Source organism: Ips typographus, linkage group LG1 (genome assembly GCF_016097725.1).
Source record: "Ips typographus isolate SLU linkage group LG1, UJ_Ityp_2.0, whole genome shotgun sequence".
NCBI classification, from domain to species: domain Eukaryota; kingdom Metazoa; phylum Arthropoda; class Insecta; order Coleoptera; family Curculionidae; genus Ips; species Ips typographus.
Window position 1 is genome coordinate 14736180 of NC_138422.1, and position 19668 is coordinate 14755847.

A 19668-nucleotide genomic window follows, 5' to 3' on the forward strand; every position below is an offset into this window, starting at 1 on the left:
GATCTTGGAAATGGCTTAGAGATACAGTTGAATTTAAGATAGCTATTTGTATACCCAAAACTGGTTGAGCATGTTTTTGACTTTTGAAGGCTTAAAGGTATTGTGGAGATAACTGTGTGTTATTTCTTGCTTTTAGTTTTGACAGAAGTTTGAACAGCTTTTCCATCAAAGAAAAACTCCCATAAAATAATCAGTAGCATTTTCTGCAATAAATTGATAACAAAACATGTGGAGGGGGGACATAGAAAACTGGTGATTCACTTATATTTTTTATTTATTTTCTTCAGTTACAACATTCCTGCTAGTTTATAAAAAATACAAAATATATTTTAATAAGACATCGTACACGTTTTGCCACAAATTGAAATAGCTATTGCACGCCCTAACATGACTACCGTTTCATATTCCAACTACCACACACACGTCACAGCTACAAACAATTACAAACTTGTTTCGGTTTCCGTCATTTACAGGGTGTCTCACGATGAACCGTTTTGATTAATTAGCCACAATACCTAGAAATTTGTCAAGGCTATTTTTAAAACTTTTGCTTGTGACAGAGAAGTTGGCAATTTAAGTGTTAGTTATCACCTAATTCATTTTTTGTTATTGGTAATAGCACAGTATAGCCAGTATACTACACAGTATAGGCTATACTGTGGTAATAGCATCCAAAAATTGTTAAGGTGGATTCATAGTTCTGTTTTTATAAAACATAAAAACGTAAATTTAAAACATGAAATTGTAATGCTTTCATTCACAGTTTGAAACTTAAACAAAAACATAAAAAATGAACCATTTTCTTTTCTTATGCTAATGTTCTTACGTTTTTACTAATCGCATACTTTTATTTACTCCAACTTAGATAGTTCTTACTGTTCTTAGTGTAATGTAATGGCCAAACGTTGCTCAGCATTTACTGCATCTGGAAAATTGCGTTTTAATAACTTTGGTGTAACTAATTTATTAAAAGATGCTAGAGTCAACCTTTTATATTTGAAAAACTGGGCTTCGTCTTTAGATTTCATTGGCAAAAAATATGTTTTATAAAAACCTAATTTGGATCTTTTTTTACTAATTTTCCTGGTTGTTTCCAGACGAGTTTTTCTCCTTCTTTTCTTTAGTAACGCACAACACAATATTCCAACAGCCGCCACTATAAAAGCATCGTCAAAATCCATTCTAAATAAAAATAAAAATCCTAATGCCACTAAAAATGTAAACAAAAATGTCACCAAATAAACCACTTAACCTATTTTTTTCTAACAATATTGGCTGCCAAAAGTTACAAGTCATTGATTACATTTACGGATTTAGGGCAAAACTATGAATTGAAAGGCTTATTTTTATGTAATTATGTTTTACGGAAACAAAACTATGAATCCACCTTTAATTTGACTAACTGTGATCACTGGGATGTCAAATAATGTTCTCTCAGTTTTGACTTTCAGTCAACTCCAAACTTAAAAAAAAAACACTTTGTGTGGAACAGTAGAGTAAAAAAGATGTAACCAAAAACTGAAAATGATTATCGCTGTTAATGGAATAAAAGGTTTCAAAAACAGCATCTACATTTAATAAGATCACTGTTTTGGCTTCCTCTGGCGCTACTCAAAACTATATTTATCCTGTATGGAATAAAAAAATCTGAAACTGCTGCGCTATAAACCAGTGATTAGTGAACGAAAAGTATTTCCTCATAAAATGATCATATAAACTATTACTATACCTTTTTCACAGTTTTTCCACGCCTAATCCAAAACTGTTCATTGTGTATCACCCTGTATAGGCAAACTAAATTCGTATTAAAATAAATGGTCATTTATTAATGTTAATATTAAAAACCTTACTGAATTAACAGTTGACAAAATGTATAATTGAATACTGTAGCATTTATTAGTGTTAAAATAATAATAAAAAATCAAAGCATCTGTCTTTAATAATTATGATGATAATATGGATGAAAACTTATAATTAATATGTACTTACTGCAGTTATAGCAATAAAAATAAATATATGTTTATAAATTATTTTTCATTTTATCGGACAAACCAAATCAAACTCTGGACCTTCATATCTTACAAAATACTTGTTACTACCCTCAAATGCAAAATCCTTAATGGCGTGGCTGATTCACAAGAACGCTTAAAAATAAACAAACAACTATAAAGAGCACTTTTTTTACTTTTCTTAATGACTACTCTTTTGTTTCGATATCGGGTTCCAGGCAAGGTTCCGGAAGTACCTTTGACGTGTAAGCAGCGTAAACACTTTCACATACAAATCTGTATTGACTCTGAAAAGACAATTTATCTTTGTTACTATCAAAAAATATAAATATACAGGTTGATTGTAAATAATTTTATTAGATATTGTTGGACTAGACCAAGAGAAGGTAAATCATGTTTTCATTTTTGGAATATGTGATTGTGTATTCATCAAACATGGCGAAAAAGACTTACAGCGTTTTGTATCATCATTGCTCGTTGTTCCCTCATCGTTTTGACAATTTCCAACGGATAAATCGGTTCCGAGGCTTCCATCAAACATAAAGCGGTTTCCATCAGAACCAACACACCGGTCCGACCAATCCCAGCGCTGCAATGCACGATCACAGGATTTTCGTCTTTACGATTATCCCGGACGTCTTGCGTAAACTTTAGGAACTGTTGAGGTGAATCGGGCACGCCATGATCCGGCCACGCTGTATACTGCATGTGCTTGATTTCTCGCGATTTATTGTCGTTCTACATAAAACTCAATATTTTCCAGACATATAAAATTGAATTGTAACTTGACCTACTTTAACATCGATGAGAACGAAATCCCGGAAGATAAAACTGCCAGTGTCGTCGGTTTCCTCTTTGACACATTTAACGATGACATTTTGCATGGTCAAAACCTCGCCCACTCCAGGCCAATATTTGTGACACTTGGCACGGCCTCGTTCTATTACTGTCGTTAACATTACGATGAGGGTGGAGCCTTGTTCAAGCACCATTTGCCAAAAGTCCTCGGTGGTTGATTGAAGTGGACCTTTAATTTAAATTTTTGTAAAACAAATTATATTGCCTGCCATTTGGTTCCACCTCCTAGTTTCATTTTTATGTAATAAACAAAAAATTATACTTTTGCAGTGTGGCACCACCAGAGTAGATTTGATATGGAGCATTATTGTTTCTGATTAAATAATTAGTGAAACAGAAAAAATAACTGAAACGCCGATTTAAAAACAAAACTCACCTTGTGTTGCTATATACCGATTTACAAGAGGAGTGCCTGAAATTCGCATTTCTACAAAGTTACCATTGATATAATCGCCGTTTGGTCCGTTTTGCAAAATAACCCTAGTTTGATCATCTGAAACAAACCTTTTACTACAGGAGGCGGCATTTTTGTGGAAAACTTACAAGGTGAAATGTCCCGGTAGCGATTTTTGTTGATATTCTCCGGCTTACTCGCCTCGTTACAAGCCATTTCCGGATGTTTCCTGTACAACATTTCGTATCTAGCAATCAAAGCTCCGCTAGCTAAACCGTCAGCGAGTAAGTACATGCTTTGCTCCAGCACATTTTCCACTACGCCAATTAGAATGCTTGTAAATCGTTTGAATCAAAATACCAGAGAAACTTACCAGAAGGCACTCCCACATCATTAGCCGGCACATACTGATAAGGAGGTTCTTCATATTCTTCGTCTTGGTAAACAGCGTTGGGACGGACGAGGAGAACTAGTTTACCAGAGTCGGTGGCCCTTGCAGCCTGTACTAGAGCTATGACTTCAGATTGCAAAACGTTGGTCACGTCTTGACCGTTTATTTGAAGAATTTGATCGCCTTCCGATAACTTGGGAACGCATTTGTCTGCCGGTGTATTTGGAGCTACTTTGGAAACTAGTATTGGCACTGACACTTCAGTTCCTCCTGTTTAGTAAGAGAGGGAATTTGTTTGACAAAGATACAGAGTGCGACAAATGTGTATGTGTTCACGGGTATTCTCTGTTCAATGACTTCTGACTGTTGCGTCACATCCGTTATCTCATTTTATTAGACAAAGATTGAATAAAAATTGTTGCAGTAAAATTGTTTATTAATTTTTTTGGGGTGCACAAATAAGTAACAAACGTCACCAATGCGTATTTTTTTGAAATTTGATTCAACTTGTCGCTTTAGAAATTTTTTGAAAACGTAAATTTTTGAAGTAGTATAACCTAGTTTTGAAAAAATAAGAACCTCCCTTATTCTATTGGTTTTGTGTGATATGAGTGCTGCTTATTACAGCCAATATGTTGTATATTTACGGGGATTTATCCAAAAAAACATAATACATAGTGATTTTTTACAATATCAACTCCAAATTATGAAAATAGAATTACTAAATCGGACAACAAAATGAAATGTATGTGGACGATAACTAAAGAAATCTCAGGAAAAAATAGTGATCGTCGTGACATACAGTTGAAGGGAAATGCTAAAGCCATAGCCAATAATTTTAATAGTTTCTTAGTAAACAGCATACCAAATATAGTTCCAAAAGTAGATACGAATTCTTATAAATGTGAAATCCCATTTAATGATAAGTCAATGTTTTTAAAACCACTTACGCCGGAAGAAGTCTGTGAACTTGCGCACGAAATTAAGAATAAACACAGCAGTGGGTTTGACGAAATACCAACCAGCTTAATAAAACTTTCCATATGCGAATTAAAAGATGTACTGTGTTTTATAATTAACAATTCTTTTAAATCTGGTGTGTTTCAGGATCAACTAAAAACTGCCCTTGTTAAACCATTGTATAAAAAGGGTGATCCAGAAATAATGAATAGCTATAGACCTATAAGCCTTCTGCCAGGATTTTCCAAACTTTTTGAACTAGCAAGTGTAAAAGAATTATAGAATTTATGAACCACTGTAATCTAATTAACAAAAACCAGCACGGATTTATAAAGGGAAAATCAACACAAACGGCATTATATCAATTTATACAATCAATCATTAAGCACTTTGAAAATAGAGGACACTTGGAATATTCCTAGATCTTTCGAAGGCCTATGACTGTCTACATCAAGAAATCTTATTAAATAAAATGGAAAAATATGGGATAAGGGGGCAACCATTGGAGTGGGTAAGGTCATACTTGCAAAACAGGCAGCAAATAGTGGCTGTCACTAAAGATGGTCAGTCTAGTAGGTCAGGGACTCTTTCAAACGATTATGGAATAGCACAAGGTAGCATTATAGGGCCAATCCTCTTTCTAATCTTCACAAACGACTTGTATTCGGTAGCAGATGAACCATGGCAAACTATTATTAACTATGCCGATGACACCAACTTGTTGATTGGAGACAAGAATAGTTTGAACCTAGTAAGCAATAGTCAATACTTAACGTCTAAAATTGAAGCATGGTTTGCTGATAACGGCTTAATTTTGAACGCAGAGAAAACTGATTTAGTTCAGGACAAAACAATCAAACTTTGGTAAACTGGAAGGACTCCCGATTGTCGGAAAAGACATAACAGTATCTGAAAACACGAGGTTCCTAGGGGTTTATCTGGATGAGAACCTTGACTGGCCTTTTCATTTGGATAAACTCTTGAAAACTTTGGGAAAACTCTTGAAAACTATCTGCTACGGAATACGATTCACTGGTAAATATCTAAGTGAGCAATGTCTTTCAACAACAGAAGTTTATTTTTTTAGAACACAGGTAAACAAATATAATACAAGATTAACCCATCAAATTATGTATCCAACACACCGGCTGCAAATAACAGAAAAAACTCCCCACTATATGTGTATAAAGCTCTTCAATAAGTTACCTATGGATATTAAAACAATTGTGAGTAACCAAAAATTTAAAAGGGAGCTAAAAAAGTTATTAATCCAATTGGAACCCTATCATCTCGACGATTACCTAAACATGCTGACGCAATTTCATTTTGTTGTATACGTTGTTTATGACAATCTTGAAATAAAGTTACTATTTCTAAAAAAAAAATATGGATGTTGCGTTTACGCAACCCTGGCCAAATACATGAAGTAAAATTAGCATAGTTTTGTTTGAATTTGTCATAACGCGTATGATGTGGTTTTGACTGAATCATTTGCCTCCTCACGCAGTTGCAAAGTTGCCTTTACAAGGTACGCACATCAGCTAGTTTTGTATATAAAGTAGAAACATGACAGTTTTTCACAGAAAAAGAGTTAGTTAGTAAAAATTAACGGATGAATTACATAATGATTGCTGTAAGTAAAGTAATAATACACATTGTGTTACGACATATTTAGCCTACGCCTGTGTTACATCAACTTTTAGAGATAGACATACTTACAGATGAGGAAGACATTTCGAAGGATGTAGAGAAAAGTTTCGAAATTTATATCAAGGAGAATGATTTACATGATGAATCTGCCGATGAAAGTGTGCATGGCTTCTAAGAGGCAGATGCTTTTAGATGAAAATCAAATCATTGAGAAGCCGAACTAGAAAACTGGACAATTTTTACACCAAAATCTTTTGCAGTGCAACCGCCCCTTGAAGTTAGGCAAAATTACAAAACTGAATCTGGCCACTTAATTAAGACTCATTCCAGAAGGAGATGCCTAGTGTGCCATAGTCAAACTATATTTATGTGTCAACAATGCTGCAAAATTGTTATCATTTAAACTTAATAGGCCAATGTTACAACCAAACAACATCATTTTTTTGACAAACCCTAAACATTTGAGCATATTTGATGAATTATATGGATTGTTTAAGCATTTTTTAGTAATCTACCTAAGTTATTTTCAATTATTTTTGCGTATTTGAATGACCGGCCAAAAATGGGTTAATGTCAGGTTTTTTTTTGCGTTTTTGTCAGTTTCGCAAACAAACAGCACGATTGAGTAGTACCTTAGAGTAGTTATGTCCTTTCAACCTAATCTAATATAATATAATAAATATTCAGAATGACTTTCTGCACCCAGTAAACTAGGTTTATACCCACATAGAACCTGGTAAACGCGGTTACAACTGCAAAACACCCTTTATAAGTTAATTCGTGTTGCGGTTATTACGAGCAGCTTTTTACAATTATCCTTAAAAATGGCGAATATACAGAACTTTAATTTTAATAATAATTATTATTGTTATGTGTTATTTCCATTAAAGCATCTAATAAAATTATTATGTAACTTTTATGAAAATCACGTACCAGTAACATTAAAACCATATTTCCCATCTTCATCCGGATGCAAAACCACAGTTGCCAAGTTTTCCTCAATTATCTGCGAGGTAGGAGACTGACTGACGCTGTAAGGGGGCGTGTCATATACTCCATTGGACAAAGGCGAAGGAACCTCTTCGTCCGCATAGCTCATCACCCGGCCGGCAATTCCCGGCGAAAACGGACCCTCCAGAACCCTTTCCAGGAAACCACCATCACTTATAATGTTTAATATTCAGTGTTAGTAGAAATGTCACATCACGCTGTCAAGTAACGTCCTAGTGACTTCAAAATAACCGACTTACTCATCAGACAATCGTACGTCTTCAGTCCATGCTTGTTTCGGCTCCTTTGTACACGTGGTAGTCACTTTGTGGGTATCGTGTGGACGGGAAGGTCTTGGAGGCGCAACAGTCACTTTGCCTTTATCTTCTAACGGTGGAGGTGAAACAGGAGGAGGCGCTTTGTCTTTAATCTGTTTAAGGCGACATTTAAACTTCAGTCGAAACACCGTAATTGTTGATTACCAGTTGTTTGCTGGGAGATCTGACAAACTTCCGTTCCAAAATCCCTTTACGTTTAACATCGGAAGCGGTCTGAAATTCGGTCCGCCCCGAGTAAGTAAACTTCGAACCCAAACTGAGGAATTTCCGTTTCACTTTCGGCGAATGTAATCTGAAAAAGGTATGATGTTCCACGCAGGACTTCCACAATGTTTTCGATGACCGGTAACTCTCCATGTTGAAACCTAATAACGTGTCGTAGTCTTCTGACTGAAATTGATTACAGAAATGCAATTAAGCAGAATCCCACTAAGGGTAAGATTCGAATTAGGGTTAATGTAAAAGTTAAATCCGGTTATTTCGAAACTCAGACACGCAAGAATCTTAGTTGTTTAAAAACTGTTGCCAACTTTGCTAATTTCTAGTTCCAATTGGTGATATGTTGGCTTAAAATAAATCACATATTAACAAGAATATTCTTTATTATATTAAAATTCTACCACATTACTAACGTGACGTAAATCTATTAACAAAATACGTTTAAATTAAATGAGAAACAATTACAGAAAGCAATAAGTCACACTAAATTACTGTTCTGGCGGACTGAGTTTACCCGTGCGTCATCCCCCTGTGATATAGAAGTAGACATGCATTATTGACTTCATCCTTGTCTATTGTTCACTTTCAGAAAGGGTAAATATCTAAGTGAATGTCTTCCAAAAAAAAAACATTTACTGATTAGCGCTTCTATTTCAGTCATTGTCAGTTTGAAAACCATTGAAATTTATTTGATTTGATTACTATTAATTCTTTTCCGTTTCTTTGTGTTGTTAATCATTTATAAAGATTTCTATTTACCACACCACCACAGTTCTTTTAAGAGCTATTGTTACTACGCTTTTAACATTCTGTAAGTACTTTCATAATATTATTATTAATATTTTTATTTTTTTTGTCGGCTGTCACGATCTAACCAAAATTGGCCAATTACTAACCTGTTTTGAAAAAAAGTGGGAGTGTCTATTATGGTTTTTATTTAGCCATTTGGTTTTTCGTAAATTCGGAATTACTTACTATTACAGTATTTTTTTAGAAAATGCCTGGAAAAATTCTCCACAGACAAGCCCAGCAGTTAATTCTTAACCTTTGTGAATATTTTGAATTGGAAAAAACCAATGGAGGACCTTTAGAAGCTTTATCATCTGTTCAGGAAGTAAATAAAAAATTTTAAGACCTTACATATTTTTACTGATGTATTTGTTTGACTGAAAATTTCCCGCAAAACTGTTTATTCGATTCGGAAAAAGCAAGCAAGTAATTTTATGATTTCCTCACCTAGAAAACGTAAATCGAGACGTTATCGACGGGCCAAAACCACTGATTCTTTTTTCTTTTAATTGGCTGATTGATTGATTATCTGAAAGCATTAAAATGGATGTTCGAAATACATTATATGATATGTACAACGATAGTATGTTAATAATAGTAAATATATCTACTTTTGTAAGAAACATCTATTAACTAATTTCATTGTTTTCAGAGACTGAGAATTTTGGGTTGCATTATAGATTTTTCATAAAAATTTCTTCAAACATATTAATAATAAAGTCATAGAAAAAATAAAATAAGCGTCTAAAATGTTTTCCAGCGGGTTTAAAATAAAATAAGTGGATTGCAACCTGAAAATGAGATATGAGATACTACAGCATCACTCAGAATGTCTTATTGAATTTTTAATTTGTTATATTTATTTTAGAGAAACATGTAACCATCCAGAACCTAAATCAAGAGCTTAAAGTGAATGAAATACTACATATTGGTGATACATCTCTGCGAATTTTGGTAAATAAATTAGGTTTTAAATTTAGACGGAATTCTATGATCCAAACGGAGACTTAACTCATAAATAAAAATTGTTATTTCGGTCAAGATATTTTTTATTTGCTTTGGTATAAGGTTGTTTTAGTGCAAATTTGCAGCCAAAGATCTCTACTTTCTGACTGACAATACACGCAAAATTTTTAAAAGTGACGAAGCTTTAGACACGCCTTTTTCTATAATATGAACAGGTTTGTTGACAAAAACTTGATTTGATTCATATGATTATAAATGACGTAGCCTTCGTAACGCACAGGTAAACTCACTCCGCGAGAACAGTAAGCATAATTTTATAAACAAATTTTAGAAAATCTTACATATTTTGATGGATGAAAACGCCGCACATTCACTGCTTGATATCCCGAAACACCAATAAACACTAAACGGATAGTAAAAATCCGATTTTTCCGCATATTTCGACCGGTTTAGCACGAGCACAATTTGAACGAGGCGCACTTGAATTCGCACCGAAGAATACTGAAAACAGCGCTGTTAAACTGCATTTTCATATCATCAATTAAATGAAAATAAATTCACTTTGATTTTTTATAGATGGTCTCAACTTTCAACAAGGTATTTCCCATTTTACAGTTTTAATTAATTCCGCATAAAGCTTGTTCCGAAAAGCTCAAACTAACGTTGGCCCGAACATTTACAACAAACTTTTAAACAGTATAAGGTTAACTAAAATTGTATTGTTACTTACTGGCTCTCTCCTTAACTGAATAAAAAACTGTTTCCTTTTGAAAGATATTTTCATTATCTTGGACCAGGAAAAAGTGTTGATTTTAATGTTGTTGTGAAAAACTACCAGACCAATGTAGGTGACTCCCAGCTGAATATTTTTATTTGTATTGTCCTGCAATAATAGCAAAAAATTAAGTACCTAAATTAACAAAAATAATGTAATAGAAACAAACCTTAGCGCTATGAAGTTCAACCCCATACATGTCTAGGCGTTTAGCGTGATCCAGGAAATTGAATTCAGCATCGGCAGGTAGTTGGCCCCTAGCAAAATAAGGCACATTAACCTGACAGCCTTAAGTAAAATAGAATCACAATTACTTGTGTAATTTATGAAGCTCAACGATTTTCCGTTCCATTTCTTCAGTTTGGTTAGGTACCAAACACAGATTTGATAAGTAATCTGGTCCATGTTCATCTGGATTATGATCACCTAATTCGGCTAAAAGTTTTTATTGCAATTAACACACTTGTTTAAGATTTTTGCGATCAAAATACTTACACTGAACAATATAACTAGCTAATAAAATGGCAGTGGAGGGAGGCAATATTAACTTTTCATTTAAAATATCGCATCTTAACTGTAAGTAGAACTGGTATCTGGTATATTCCTCGTGCAGTTTACTTGGATCGGATACATAAAACTTAACTCTAAAGTAAAGGGGTTGTTGGTAATTTCCTAGCTGTTTTTTAATCGATTTGGACGGATCAAGCCATAACTGAAATAACACTTGATACACCGCCTCCTTAACTGAACACACTGAATTAGACTTACTATACATTCTGCGCTCCTATTGTAGTCACCATTGTTAGCAAATTGTAGACCAAAATAGTCTTTTTCTACTAGTTCTAAATGATTGTACACTTGCTCAAGGAGAACGACACCTTTTGACTTTTTCTCTACATGGAAAACATGCTCTGTATCATCCAAAAACCTAAAATATTGTCAAGTTTAGGGGTGCGTAGTGAGAGATGGTAGAGAAACAACTCAGGTCACAGGTAAGCCTCGTTTTTTATAAAAATAATTTAAATAAGAAATAAAGCGGGGTTAATCTTGCCCCCAGATTAGAAAGGTCAATTCACCAGCGTTTTCATGAAACTACGGGGAGGGCGAGTCTAATTCAGCCCTTCAGCTATACCGTAAAGGGGGACACGCAAGGTGTTCTTGTACGGTGTGACCAAAGGACCAAGTAGTAAACTGATAGGGTTAAGGGTTCTAACGGTCAATTTAAGTTGCGAGAGAACCCTTCTCTTCTCAGCCTGGGATCCTAAAAGGGTAGCGAGCCGGCCCACCACTTTAAGTTAGAGACTGTTACTCGCCAACCGACCCGGAAACCAGTGACCTCCCCTGGGGATGACCCCAGACCCCAGAGTTCGGTTTAGTCGAGCTACGGTGCATCTTTTATACTCGTCAGCAACCTCATTATGCTAACCTTGCTGACTATGCTTGGTTACAGGGTGTGCACGTAACTACTAACATGGGTGTGACAATATTATGAATCCCATACAAATAATTTGGGATTCAGAGTTACACATTGCGATTTATAAGGCATAAGAGGACATTTAACAGTGCACTGGCAACCATTCATTAAATCAGTATCAGATTGTTTGACTTAAAATTACTAACTTTGCTAGTAGCTTTGATAGTAGTCTTAGAAAAATGTTTCTTTTTCCGCTCCAGAGCAATTTTGCTATCAGGATAGGAACCAGAAAGTATATTTTCCGCTTTTAGATAATGATGACAAGAATTTTCATGTGCAAGCACAAAGATGTACTTTCTACTCTTCTATTACCTTAGATTCAGTTTATGAGAGAAAAATTCTCTAATGTATGAAATTTTGATTATTGTTCAGTTGTTTCACATCTAATCAGCTGACAAGATTTTTTTTTTTTCATATAAGGAGTGACAGTGATATCAAAGTTATTTTGTGATAAGCTAAATGTGACTGATGATTCATCTTTGCACTGTTTTATTATTTTGTATCAATTGAAAAGGTAACAAGCAAATGAGTTTTCAAATAATGTTTCTACAAAATACAGTTTAGACAACTTTTAAACTTTGGATTTCAATGATTATTAATACATGTGATAAATACCATCAGCCAAATTCAATAATGTGCATTACAATGAAATGTGATTAACACAGTGAAAGTTTCCTAAAATCACTGAAATGGCTTTTAAGATGTAAAACCTTTACTTCAAACCTGAAATAGATTGTAATCCATAGTAAATAATTTAACTATAGCCATATGATTAAAAACTACAAAGAAGTTTTTTGTTATTTTTTCAGGCCACAACCAGTGCTTGACAAATATCTGTGTCGTTTTTGTTTTAACTTTCAGTGTTCAACATTAAGAAATTAATCTGTCTTCTCACTCCCCTACAGTTTCAACTAAATATATCATTTAAAATTTGAACTATTACATTACTATTACTTAGCTTCCTATCCTAGTAATTGATTTTGCTTGTAAATAGAATTTGAGTATTTTTATCAGGTCAAGTTACTCTGAAAAATATACTATGCAAAAAGCCTATTCTAGAACATGTCTGTTCTGATAAATAAATTCTGAACAATGTTTAGGGATGGTTTTCAAAAAAATCTAAGGAAAAATCATAAAAAAGTAGAAATATGCATAAAAAATTTGATTGACTATAGTAAATTACTCTACACTGCAAACAGTAATTTTGCTATACATAGAGGGGGTATACTATAGAGGGGGTAAAAAAAAATTGAATTTCAATTTCTTTGCAAGTACATTTGAATACACTAGCCAGGGTACAGTTTTTGTAGCACCAGTTCATTAATATCAGAGTGCTTTTCTAGTAATAAAAAATATCCATAAAGCCCTATTACATCCACTTTTTAATGGACTCAATAATCAACTTCATCATCAATCTAAATTAAGCAGAGTAAATATAAAATTGCAGACATAATTTAAAATATGATCTATTTAACATTTGCTAACAGATATCTACAAACACACAACAGTAGGTAAGTTGTGAAAAACTAAAGAAACCATTGAAATTTTTAAATGACCTTGTAAAGCACCTTAAAAAAGTTCCAGAGATAAGAAAAAAAAAACAACCAAAATCTTAAATCTGTAAAAAATATTTAAGTCTTAAAAACTAGACCATTGATAAGACCAACTTTTACTAATATCTCAAAAACCTTGTAAATTGCAAAGCAGATATTAAAATTAAACATCCTGTATTTACTTCACTAAACAATTTTCAAATATAATTTATATAGCAAACTGGACTGTAAGCTAGAACTTTTATTGCCCTAACACAGAAGTAAAAAATGAGGTGATTATAATTAACCAACTCAGGAAAAAGTAAATAATCAGTTTTATTTTATTCATCCCCCTTAGTATAGCAAGTTTGAATCTATACCAAATGAAATAAGAAACTCACTATACTTACTTAACTGTTATACCCAAACCTTTGAGTTTCCTTTCTCTTGCAGCAGCCAGTTCTAAAGCCTGTACATTGTATGTACCACTAGAACTACCAAAACTTCTCCTCGCCACCCCTTCTATCATTCTTTGATATTGTAATGCTGAGCACTTCTTTAACACTCATCATCCTACAAACCATTACAATTGTTTTCAGGTACAGACAACACAAAATTCGCAAATACCTACCAAAATGAGTAGAAGTTTTACTCAGTTAAATGATAAGAATAGAGGAAAAGATAAGCTTGGAAGGATGACGGAACGGTACATAGCAAATTATGAATATGAGATATGCATCCGATTAGGCGATAAAGGTCTGTATATCTTGCAGTTTGTTCTGATGGCACAACATCATAGTGCAAATAGTATTCAAACAGTTCATACACAAATGAACTGATAAGGGTGATTTCCGTTAGAAACGCCAGGCACAGCTGTTTACACACATTAGGAAATCACTTAATTTGTTTGGGTAGCATTTTTGGGTGGTTTTAACTTGATGAAACGCAAACAAGAAGCCAAGATAAAAATTAAATTACTAAATAAAAAATAGTGTACATTAATTTCGCAGTACAATGGTGGTTTGGATATTGACAGTTTGACAGTTGACGTGACGTTGGCTTTGCATAATGTCAAAAGATCAGTTGAATGATCACGTGATTATGACGTTTTTGGATTATTTTGTTATTTACATGTTAATTATTAATTCTGATTTATTACTAGTTAAAGACAACGATTGGAGATACCAGATCTTCATATCAGTGACGTTAGAGCCCTGCATCGTGTCCCTAAAATAAAAACTTTGACTAGTATGACCGATGACGTCACGTGACTGCACGTTTTATGACAGGATTAGCAGGACGGCAGGACCTCAAAGTCTATAACCTTTATAGTTGTCACGTGATCTATACGGTTATATAAAACGAATAGACACGTGATCTGCACAGTTAAAATAAATAATTTTTCTGAATTAAAATTACTTAATTATTACAACAGTGATAACTGATAACTGATAACCTCAAATAACCTGTCCTACATTGGAATCAACTGGATTTTTTAAATTCCGCAATCTCCTTCCTCCTTCCTCTCTACTCCAAATTAGTCCAAATATACAGGGTTATGAAATTGGGGTTTTGGAGGTTGGAGTTAACACAAAAATACATACAGTATGCAGTTTAGTTTTGTGTTAAACCCAGTACCCAGATGATTGAGCAATTTAAATCACTAGAACTTTTGAAGAAGGTATTTTTTGAAAATTTCACCTAATTTAAGACCAAAGTTTGCATAGTATTTATTAAACAAAATTAAATCATGTTTTCAAACATTTTCTCCAGTTAAGTGGGCAACTGAGATCAGCACCTTTCATATATTGCAATAGATATTTTTCTGCAGAAATATAAACAGTTTAGGGGTTGTACTTTGTACTTTTGGTTGTTACCTTATTGAGTTAAAACAGGAAAGATGGAAGTTGAAATTAAATCTAAATTATCCAAATCAAGCCAACAAAATATGCTTTGGTCTGCCTTTATGGTAAGTAGATCTGGATAAAAATAAATTTGATATTTATAGCAATAATCCTTTCCTAATAAGCCACCAGTGGAAAATGATAAGGTCATAGACAATCATGATTTTAGGGAGGTGGAATTGCAGGACTCTTTGTAGATGTAGTACTTTTTCCCTTAGATACCCTGAAAACCAGACTGCAATCTGAAAAGGGATTCAAACAATCTGGTGGTTTTAAGGCTATTTACAAGGGATTAGGGCCTCAAGTAGTTGGAAGTGCCCCACAAGGTATATAATTTAACCTGAAATCACCCCTCATGGAAGAGAATTTTTTTAGCTGCCTTATTTTTTATAACTTATGAGTCGATCAAATATTACTCAGAACCTGTAGTACCCAAAGAGGCCATGCCTTTAGTTTATATGGCTGGTGCTTCAATTGCTGAAGTGGTGAGTTGATGTTCACAACTGTAAACTATTTTTTTGTAACCAAAAAATATAGGGGAAAGATTAAAACACTGTTGTTAAATAAGTTCCCCTTTTAAGATGGCTTGTCTAGTCAGAGTGCCTATGGAAGTAGCAAAACAACGCAAACAAACCTCAATAGCTTATAAGTCATCAATAAGGATTTTAATGGCTGCATATAAATATGAAGGATTTTTTAGGGTATGCCAATGTTAGTGTTGTTGATGGACACTAACTCTAGAATAATAATTAGACTAATTGTAGGGTGTGTACAGGGGTTTTGGTTCAACCATAATGAGGGAGGTCCCATTTTCTGTAATACAATTCCCCACACTTGAATTTTGTAAATCATATTACAGGAAAAATTTTAAGAACAATATTCCCCTAGAATCATGGGAGGTTGCAGTCTGTGGATCAATTGCAGGTTTGTGCTGTGTGGTAAAAAAACTGTCAGAATGACAAGTGTGTTTTTGTTTTAGGTGGGTTTTCAGCAGCTGTTACCACTCCTTTAGATGTGGTTAAAACAAGGATAATGCTGGCTGACAGGAAAGATGTTAAAAGTGGTTCCTTAACGTTTTCCAAAACATTTAAGAAAGTTCTGAAAAAAGAAGGTGTCAAAGGGTGAAAATGGTTTTTTATTGTAATGTTAATAATGTGCTGTCAATGTTGCCAAGTTGCAGATTATTTTCTGGAGTCGTTCCTCGAACTTTATGGATCTTTTTGGGTGGTTACATATTTTTTGGTAGTTATGACTATGCCAAAAATTCAGTCTTTGATTTTCTTGAAGAAAGAAGTGGAGATATCAGATGACCCTAGTCACTTTTCAAGCTAGTTGTTGTTCTTTTTTAATTTATACAGAGTGAAATATAATGGTTGATTTTTTGCTTTACAAAAATTTGCTTTATTTTCTAATTGACTGTTACAGCTGATATTTTGTATTAAAAATACCTTAATCTCTAATAATTTATTGTATATAAAAATAAGGTAACTTTGATAAAAACTTTAATAATAACATAAAGCCAATAATTATGAATCTTGACTCATAAATAAATAATATAATACTTGACATGTTAAATACAAAGATACATTTAGTAAAGGATAAGCTGGCAACCACTTTTGTTATGCTCAATAACTTCAAGTTTGAGCAATCCTACAGTTTCTTTTAGCTGATTGACCATTGACAGTAGGTCAGTGTTTTCAGTTTTCAACAATTTCACTTTATCCTCAAGTTTGGAGATTCTTTCCAGTTTTCTCGAACGGCATTTGGAAGCAGCCAATCGGTTTCTCTGTCGTTTTCTCTCCAATTTCATTCTTTCTTGGTACTCCATGTCCACAGGAGACATTGGAGGACTGTTGTTGATGTTTGGAACAATTTGTGGCTCCTCTTTAATTTGAGGAATAAAATTGTCATTGTAAATTGTGCTTGCATTACTGTCTGATCCTTGTTGGGAGTGGCTATTGTGCAAATTACTCAAAGCCTCCTCAAAACCTCCGGCAAACTTTTCCTGTTCAGCAGTCACATTTTTTGGGAAAGGGAATGATGGAGTTGGTGTTCCTGCTAGAGTGTTATCTAGAATAACAATACAAATTACAAACTCAAAACATACAATCAGCAATAATTCTTTACCTAAAATCATGTTTTCTAACTCTGGGGTGTCAACTTTCAGCTTCAACAAGTCAGGGGATGACAATACTTCTGAAAGAACACCTTCCCCAGTCGAAAATGGGAAAGTAAGATTTTTCTTTGCCTGGTTAAAGTCCAAGGTAAGGTTTCTCTTCATGTTGTTCATTTGTTTGTTGTCATTAAACTGGCTCATTTTTAATTATTCTGGTACAACTGGAATCCCAACCAAGTCCACAATTTGAAGAACAAGTACACAGGCAGTACCACAAGTGCTACTAAGAAGTAGTAGGAGGAATCGGCAATTTCCATGCAACCTGAAAACAACAATAAAACACTGGTTAGATTAGGTATATTGAATGCGCACTGAAGATAAGCTAATTGTTATGTTCTTGCATCATCCAGCTCATTGTTGTATGCACTTTCAGGTTTATTAAAGCAAATCTTGGAATTTAACACATAATCAAAAAAATCACAACACAAAGCAGCTAATCAGAATGCAATAAACAAAGCAAATCATCAACAATAGATTGACCTTACCCTGACTAGAAGAAAATAATCATCCAGTCTTTTGATATTTACAACACTCACTTCTTAGTTCTTGACTAAACTCGCACTGCCACTAGTGCCAATGCAATCTACGGACTTTATGACTCACTTTACTATCGAACGGAAGCAAATCCTGTTGTAGTAGGAATTTAAGGAAGGGAAAACCACTTTAAATTTCTTGGAAATAACAAAATACCTTCTGAATTCTGGGAAAACGATATTCTAAATAAAACGATGACGTAAGGCGGGGTTAACTAAAGTGACAGACGTCAAATGCCCATGACTCATTTATGTGTTTTATAGGTTGCCTAACCATTTGTTTTGTTAAAGTATGCTGGGTTGCCTACGATCAGAAATTACAACATCTTTTTTGTTAAAAAATTACTGTTTATATTTTTTTGGTTTTGATTGGTCCTGTTGCCTTAAGGACTAGGGACTTTCACTTCCGGATAAATTTATTGTTAGAATATTTTCTTGAAAAGATAGAATTGACCAAAAGCAGCGTCTGATTTCACGGTTTCCATAGCCAATGTTGACAGGTCTACGGTTAAAGGTACGCGTCCACTAATCGGTATCGGAACGGACGGTACGCATCGTCGGGATCGGGATTTTTTTGTGTACTGCGTTTACTATCACGGATTATCGGAATCGGTAATTTCCGATGACGATAGGTGAACGCAGTTGTATTTGATTCTATGCAGTTGATTGGAATTGCGATTCGTCAGATGCGTACCGTCCGTGCCGATACCGATTAGTGGACGCGTACCTTTAAACGGTATATTTACCGTTTTTGTGGTTCTTCTACCGTTCTCATGTTTTTTGTATATAATCTACCGTTTTTAATTACGTTATTGCCATTATGTTGGTTGTGAAACTTTTTATATACTTTTTCAGTTTATTGAATGGGAAATTTAATAAGGATTCTAAAAATGCGCTTAAAACAGTCATTTTCTTTGTTCAAATTATTCTCTAAAACCACGTGATGTCTGTCACTAATGTCAGAATTGTCAAAATTTTACTAGAATTGGCAAGAATTACATTTTAACACAGTTTTCGAAACAAGACGATTTTCTGACATTTAACAGTAATTTACACAATTGTCACTTCATAGTCTTCTGAAATCACGTGACAACTGTCACTAACGTCAAAACTGTCAAACCATGCTCAAAAGTTGCAAAAATCAGGGTTTAGAAACGTTTTCTTGCAGTATTTCATATAAAACGTGTTTCTGAGAATTATGACAGTTATTTTGCCAATTGTCACGTGACCGTCTCACTAAATAGTGTTCTACAATAGCGTGACAACTGTCACTAACGTCAAAACTGTCAAACCATGCTCAAAAGTTGCAAAAATCAGGATTTAAAAAACGTTTTCTTGCTTTTGATTTTTTGTTGAGAGATTTATGATTTTTGACAATGGTCGTGACTGCTTAGCTAAATTATCCTTTAAAACCACGTGATATCTGTCACTAATGTCAAAACTTAAAGAATTATAAATAAAAAATCTATATTTTTAAGGTACGATTTTTACAGCAAGAATCAATGATTAAAATTTTTGACACGAATCAATGATTAAAGACACCCTGTATAATAATGAATGATTTTGTTTTGATTTACCGTTTTTTGATTGATTATTCTACCGCCATTAAATATTATTACTTGGCAACACTGTCCATATCAATTAACTTTAGAATAAAGTTATTCTGAATTGAAAATACTGACCCTAATAGAGATAAAAAAAATTGTCAAA

General features: G+C 33.9%; 4 protein-coding genes across 7 annotated transcripts; 1 reads left to right on the forward strand and 3 right to left on the reverse strand.

Moving 5' to 3' along the window:
- Positions 1 to 256: 256 nt before the first annotated feature.
- Ptpmeg (protein tyrosine phosphatase Meg) lies at positions 257 to 14377 on the reverse strand. 3 transcript variants are annotated; one of them, XR_014177772.1, is made up of 17 exons: positions 13977 to 14377; positions 13756 to 13918; positions 11108 to 11267; positions 10835 to 11051; positions 10654 to 10774; positions 10509 to 10596; positions 10295 to 10447; positions 7735 to 7980; positions 7513 to 7682; positions 7196 to 7425; positions 3635 to 3922; positions 3411 to 3578; positions 3244 to 3360; positions 2804 to 3036; positions 2463 to 2747; positions 1619 to 2296; positions 257 to 1586 (listed from the first exon to the last, which is right to left on the reverse strand). XR_014177772.1 is itself a non-coding variant. In XM_081976499.1 (16 exons), the coding sequence occupies exons 2-16, from the start codon at positions 13872 to 13874 to the stop codon at positions 2198 to 2200; spliced, it is 2673 nt and encodes an 890-aa protein (XP_081832625.1). In that variant the 5' UTR covers positions 13875 to 13918; positions 13977 to 14377; the 3' UTR covers positions 257 to 2197. The 3 variants fall into 3 exon arrangements, 2 of the variants coding, with proteins under 2 accessions (XP_081832625.1, XP_081832612.1); XM_081976499.1 differs by having other exon boundaries at positions 257 to 2296; positions 7196 to 7404; XM_081976486.1 differs by having other exon boundaries at positions 257 to 2296.
- A 391-nt stretch (positions 14378 to 14768) lies between these two features.
- LOC145727161 (S-adenosylmethionine mitochondrial carrier protein homolog) lies at positions 14769 to 16644 on the forward strand. Of its 2 annotated transcripts, XM_081976647.1 has the most exons (8): positions 14769 to 15026; positions 15119 to 15314; positions 15419 to 15575; positions 15625 to 15734; positions 15831 to 15950; positions 16014 to 16173; positions 16229 to 16370; positions 16430 to 16644. In XM_081976647.1, exons 2-8 carry the CDS (start codon positions 15246 to 15248, stop codon positions 16557 to 16559), a joined length of 888 nt encoding a protein of 295 aa, XP_081832773.1. In that variant the 5' UTR covers positions 14769 to 15026; positions 15119 to 15245; the 3' UTR covers positions 16560 to 16644. The 2 variants fall into 2 exon arrangements, with proteins under 2 accessions (XP_081832773.1, XP_081832767.1); XM_081976641.1 differs by having other exon boundaries at positions 14769 to 15314.
- Jra (Jun-related antigen) lies at positions 16627 to 17566 on the reverse strand. The gene is made up of 2 exons (XM_081976704.1): positions 17377 to 17566; positions 16627 to 17319 (listed from the first exon to the last, which is right to left on the reverse strand). The coding sequence occupies exons 1-2, from the start codon at positions 17564 to 17566 to the stop codon at positions 16838 to 16840; spliced, it is 672 nt and encodes a 223-aa protein (XP_081832830.1). The 3' UTR covers positions 16627 to 16837.
- Positions 17487 to 17682, reverse strand: LOC145727231 (phosphatidylinositol N-acetylglucosaminyltransferase subunit Y). Its single transcript, XM_081976735.1, has one exon. It carries the CDS (start codon positions 17680 to 17682, stop codon positions 17569 to 17571), a length of 114 nt encoding a protein of 37 aa, XP_081832861.1. The 3' UTR covers positions 17487 to 17568.
- Positions 17683 to 19668: the final 1986 nt, after the last annotated feature.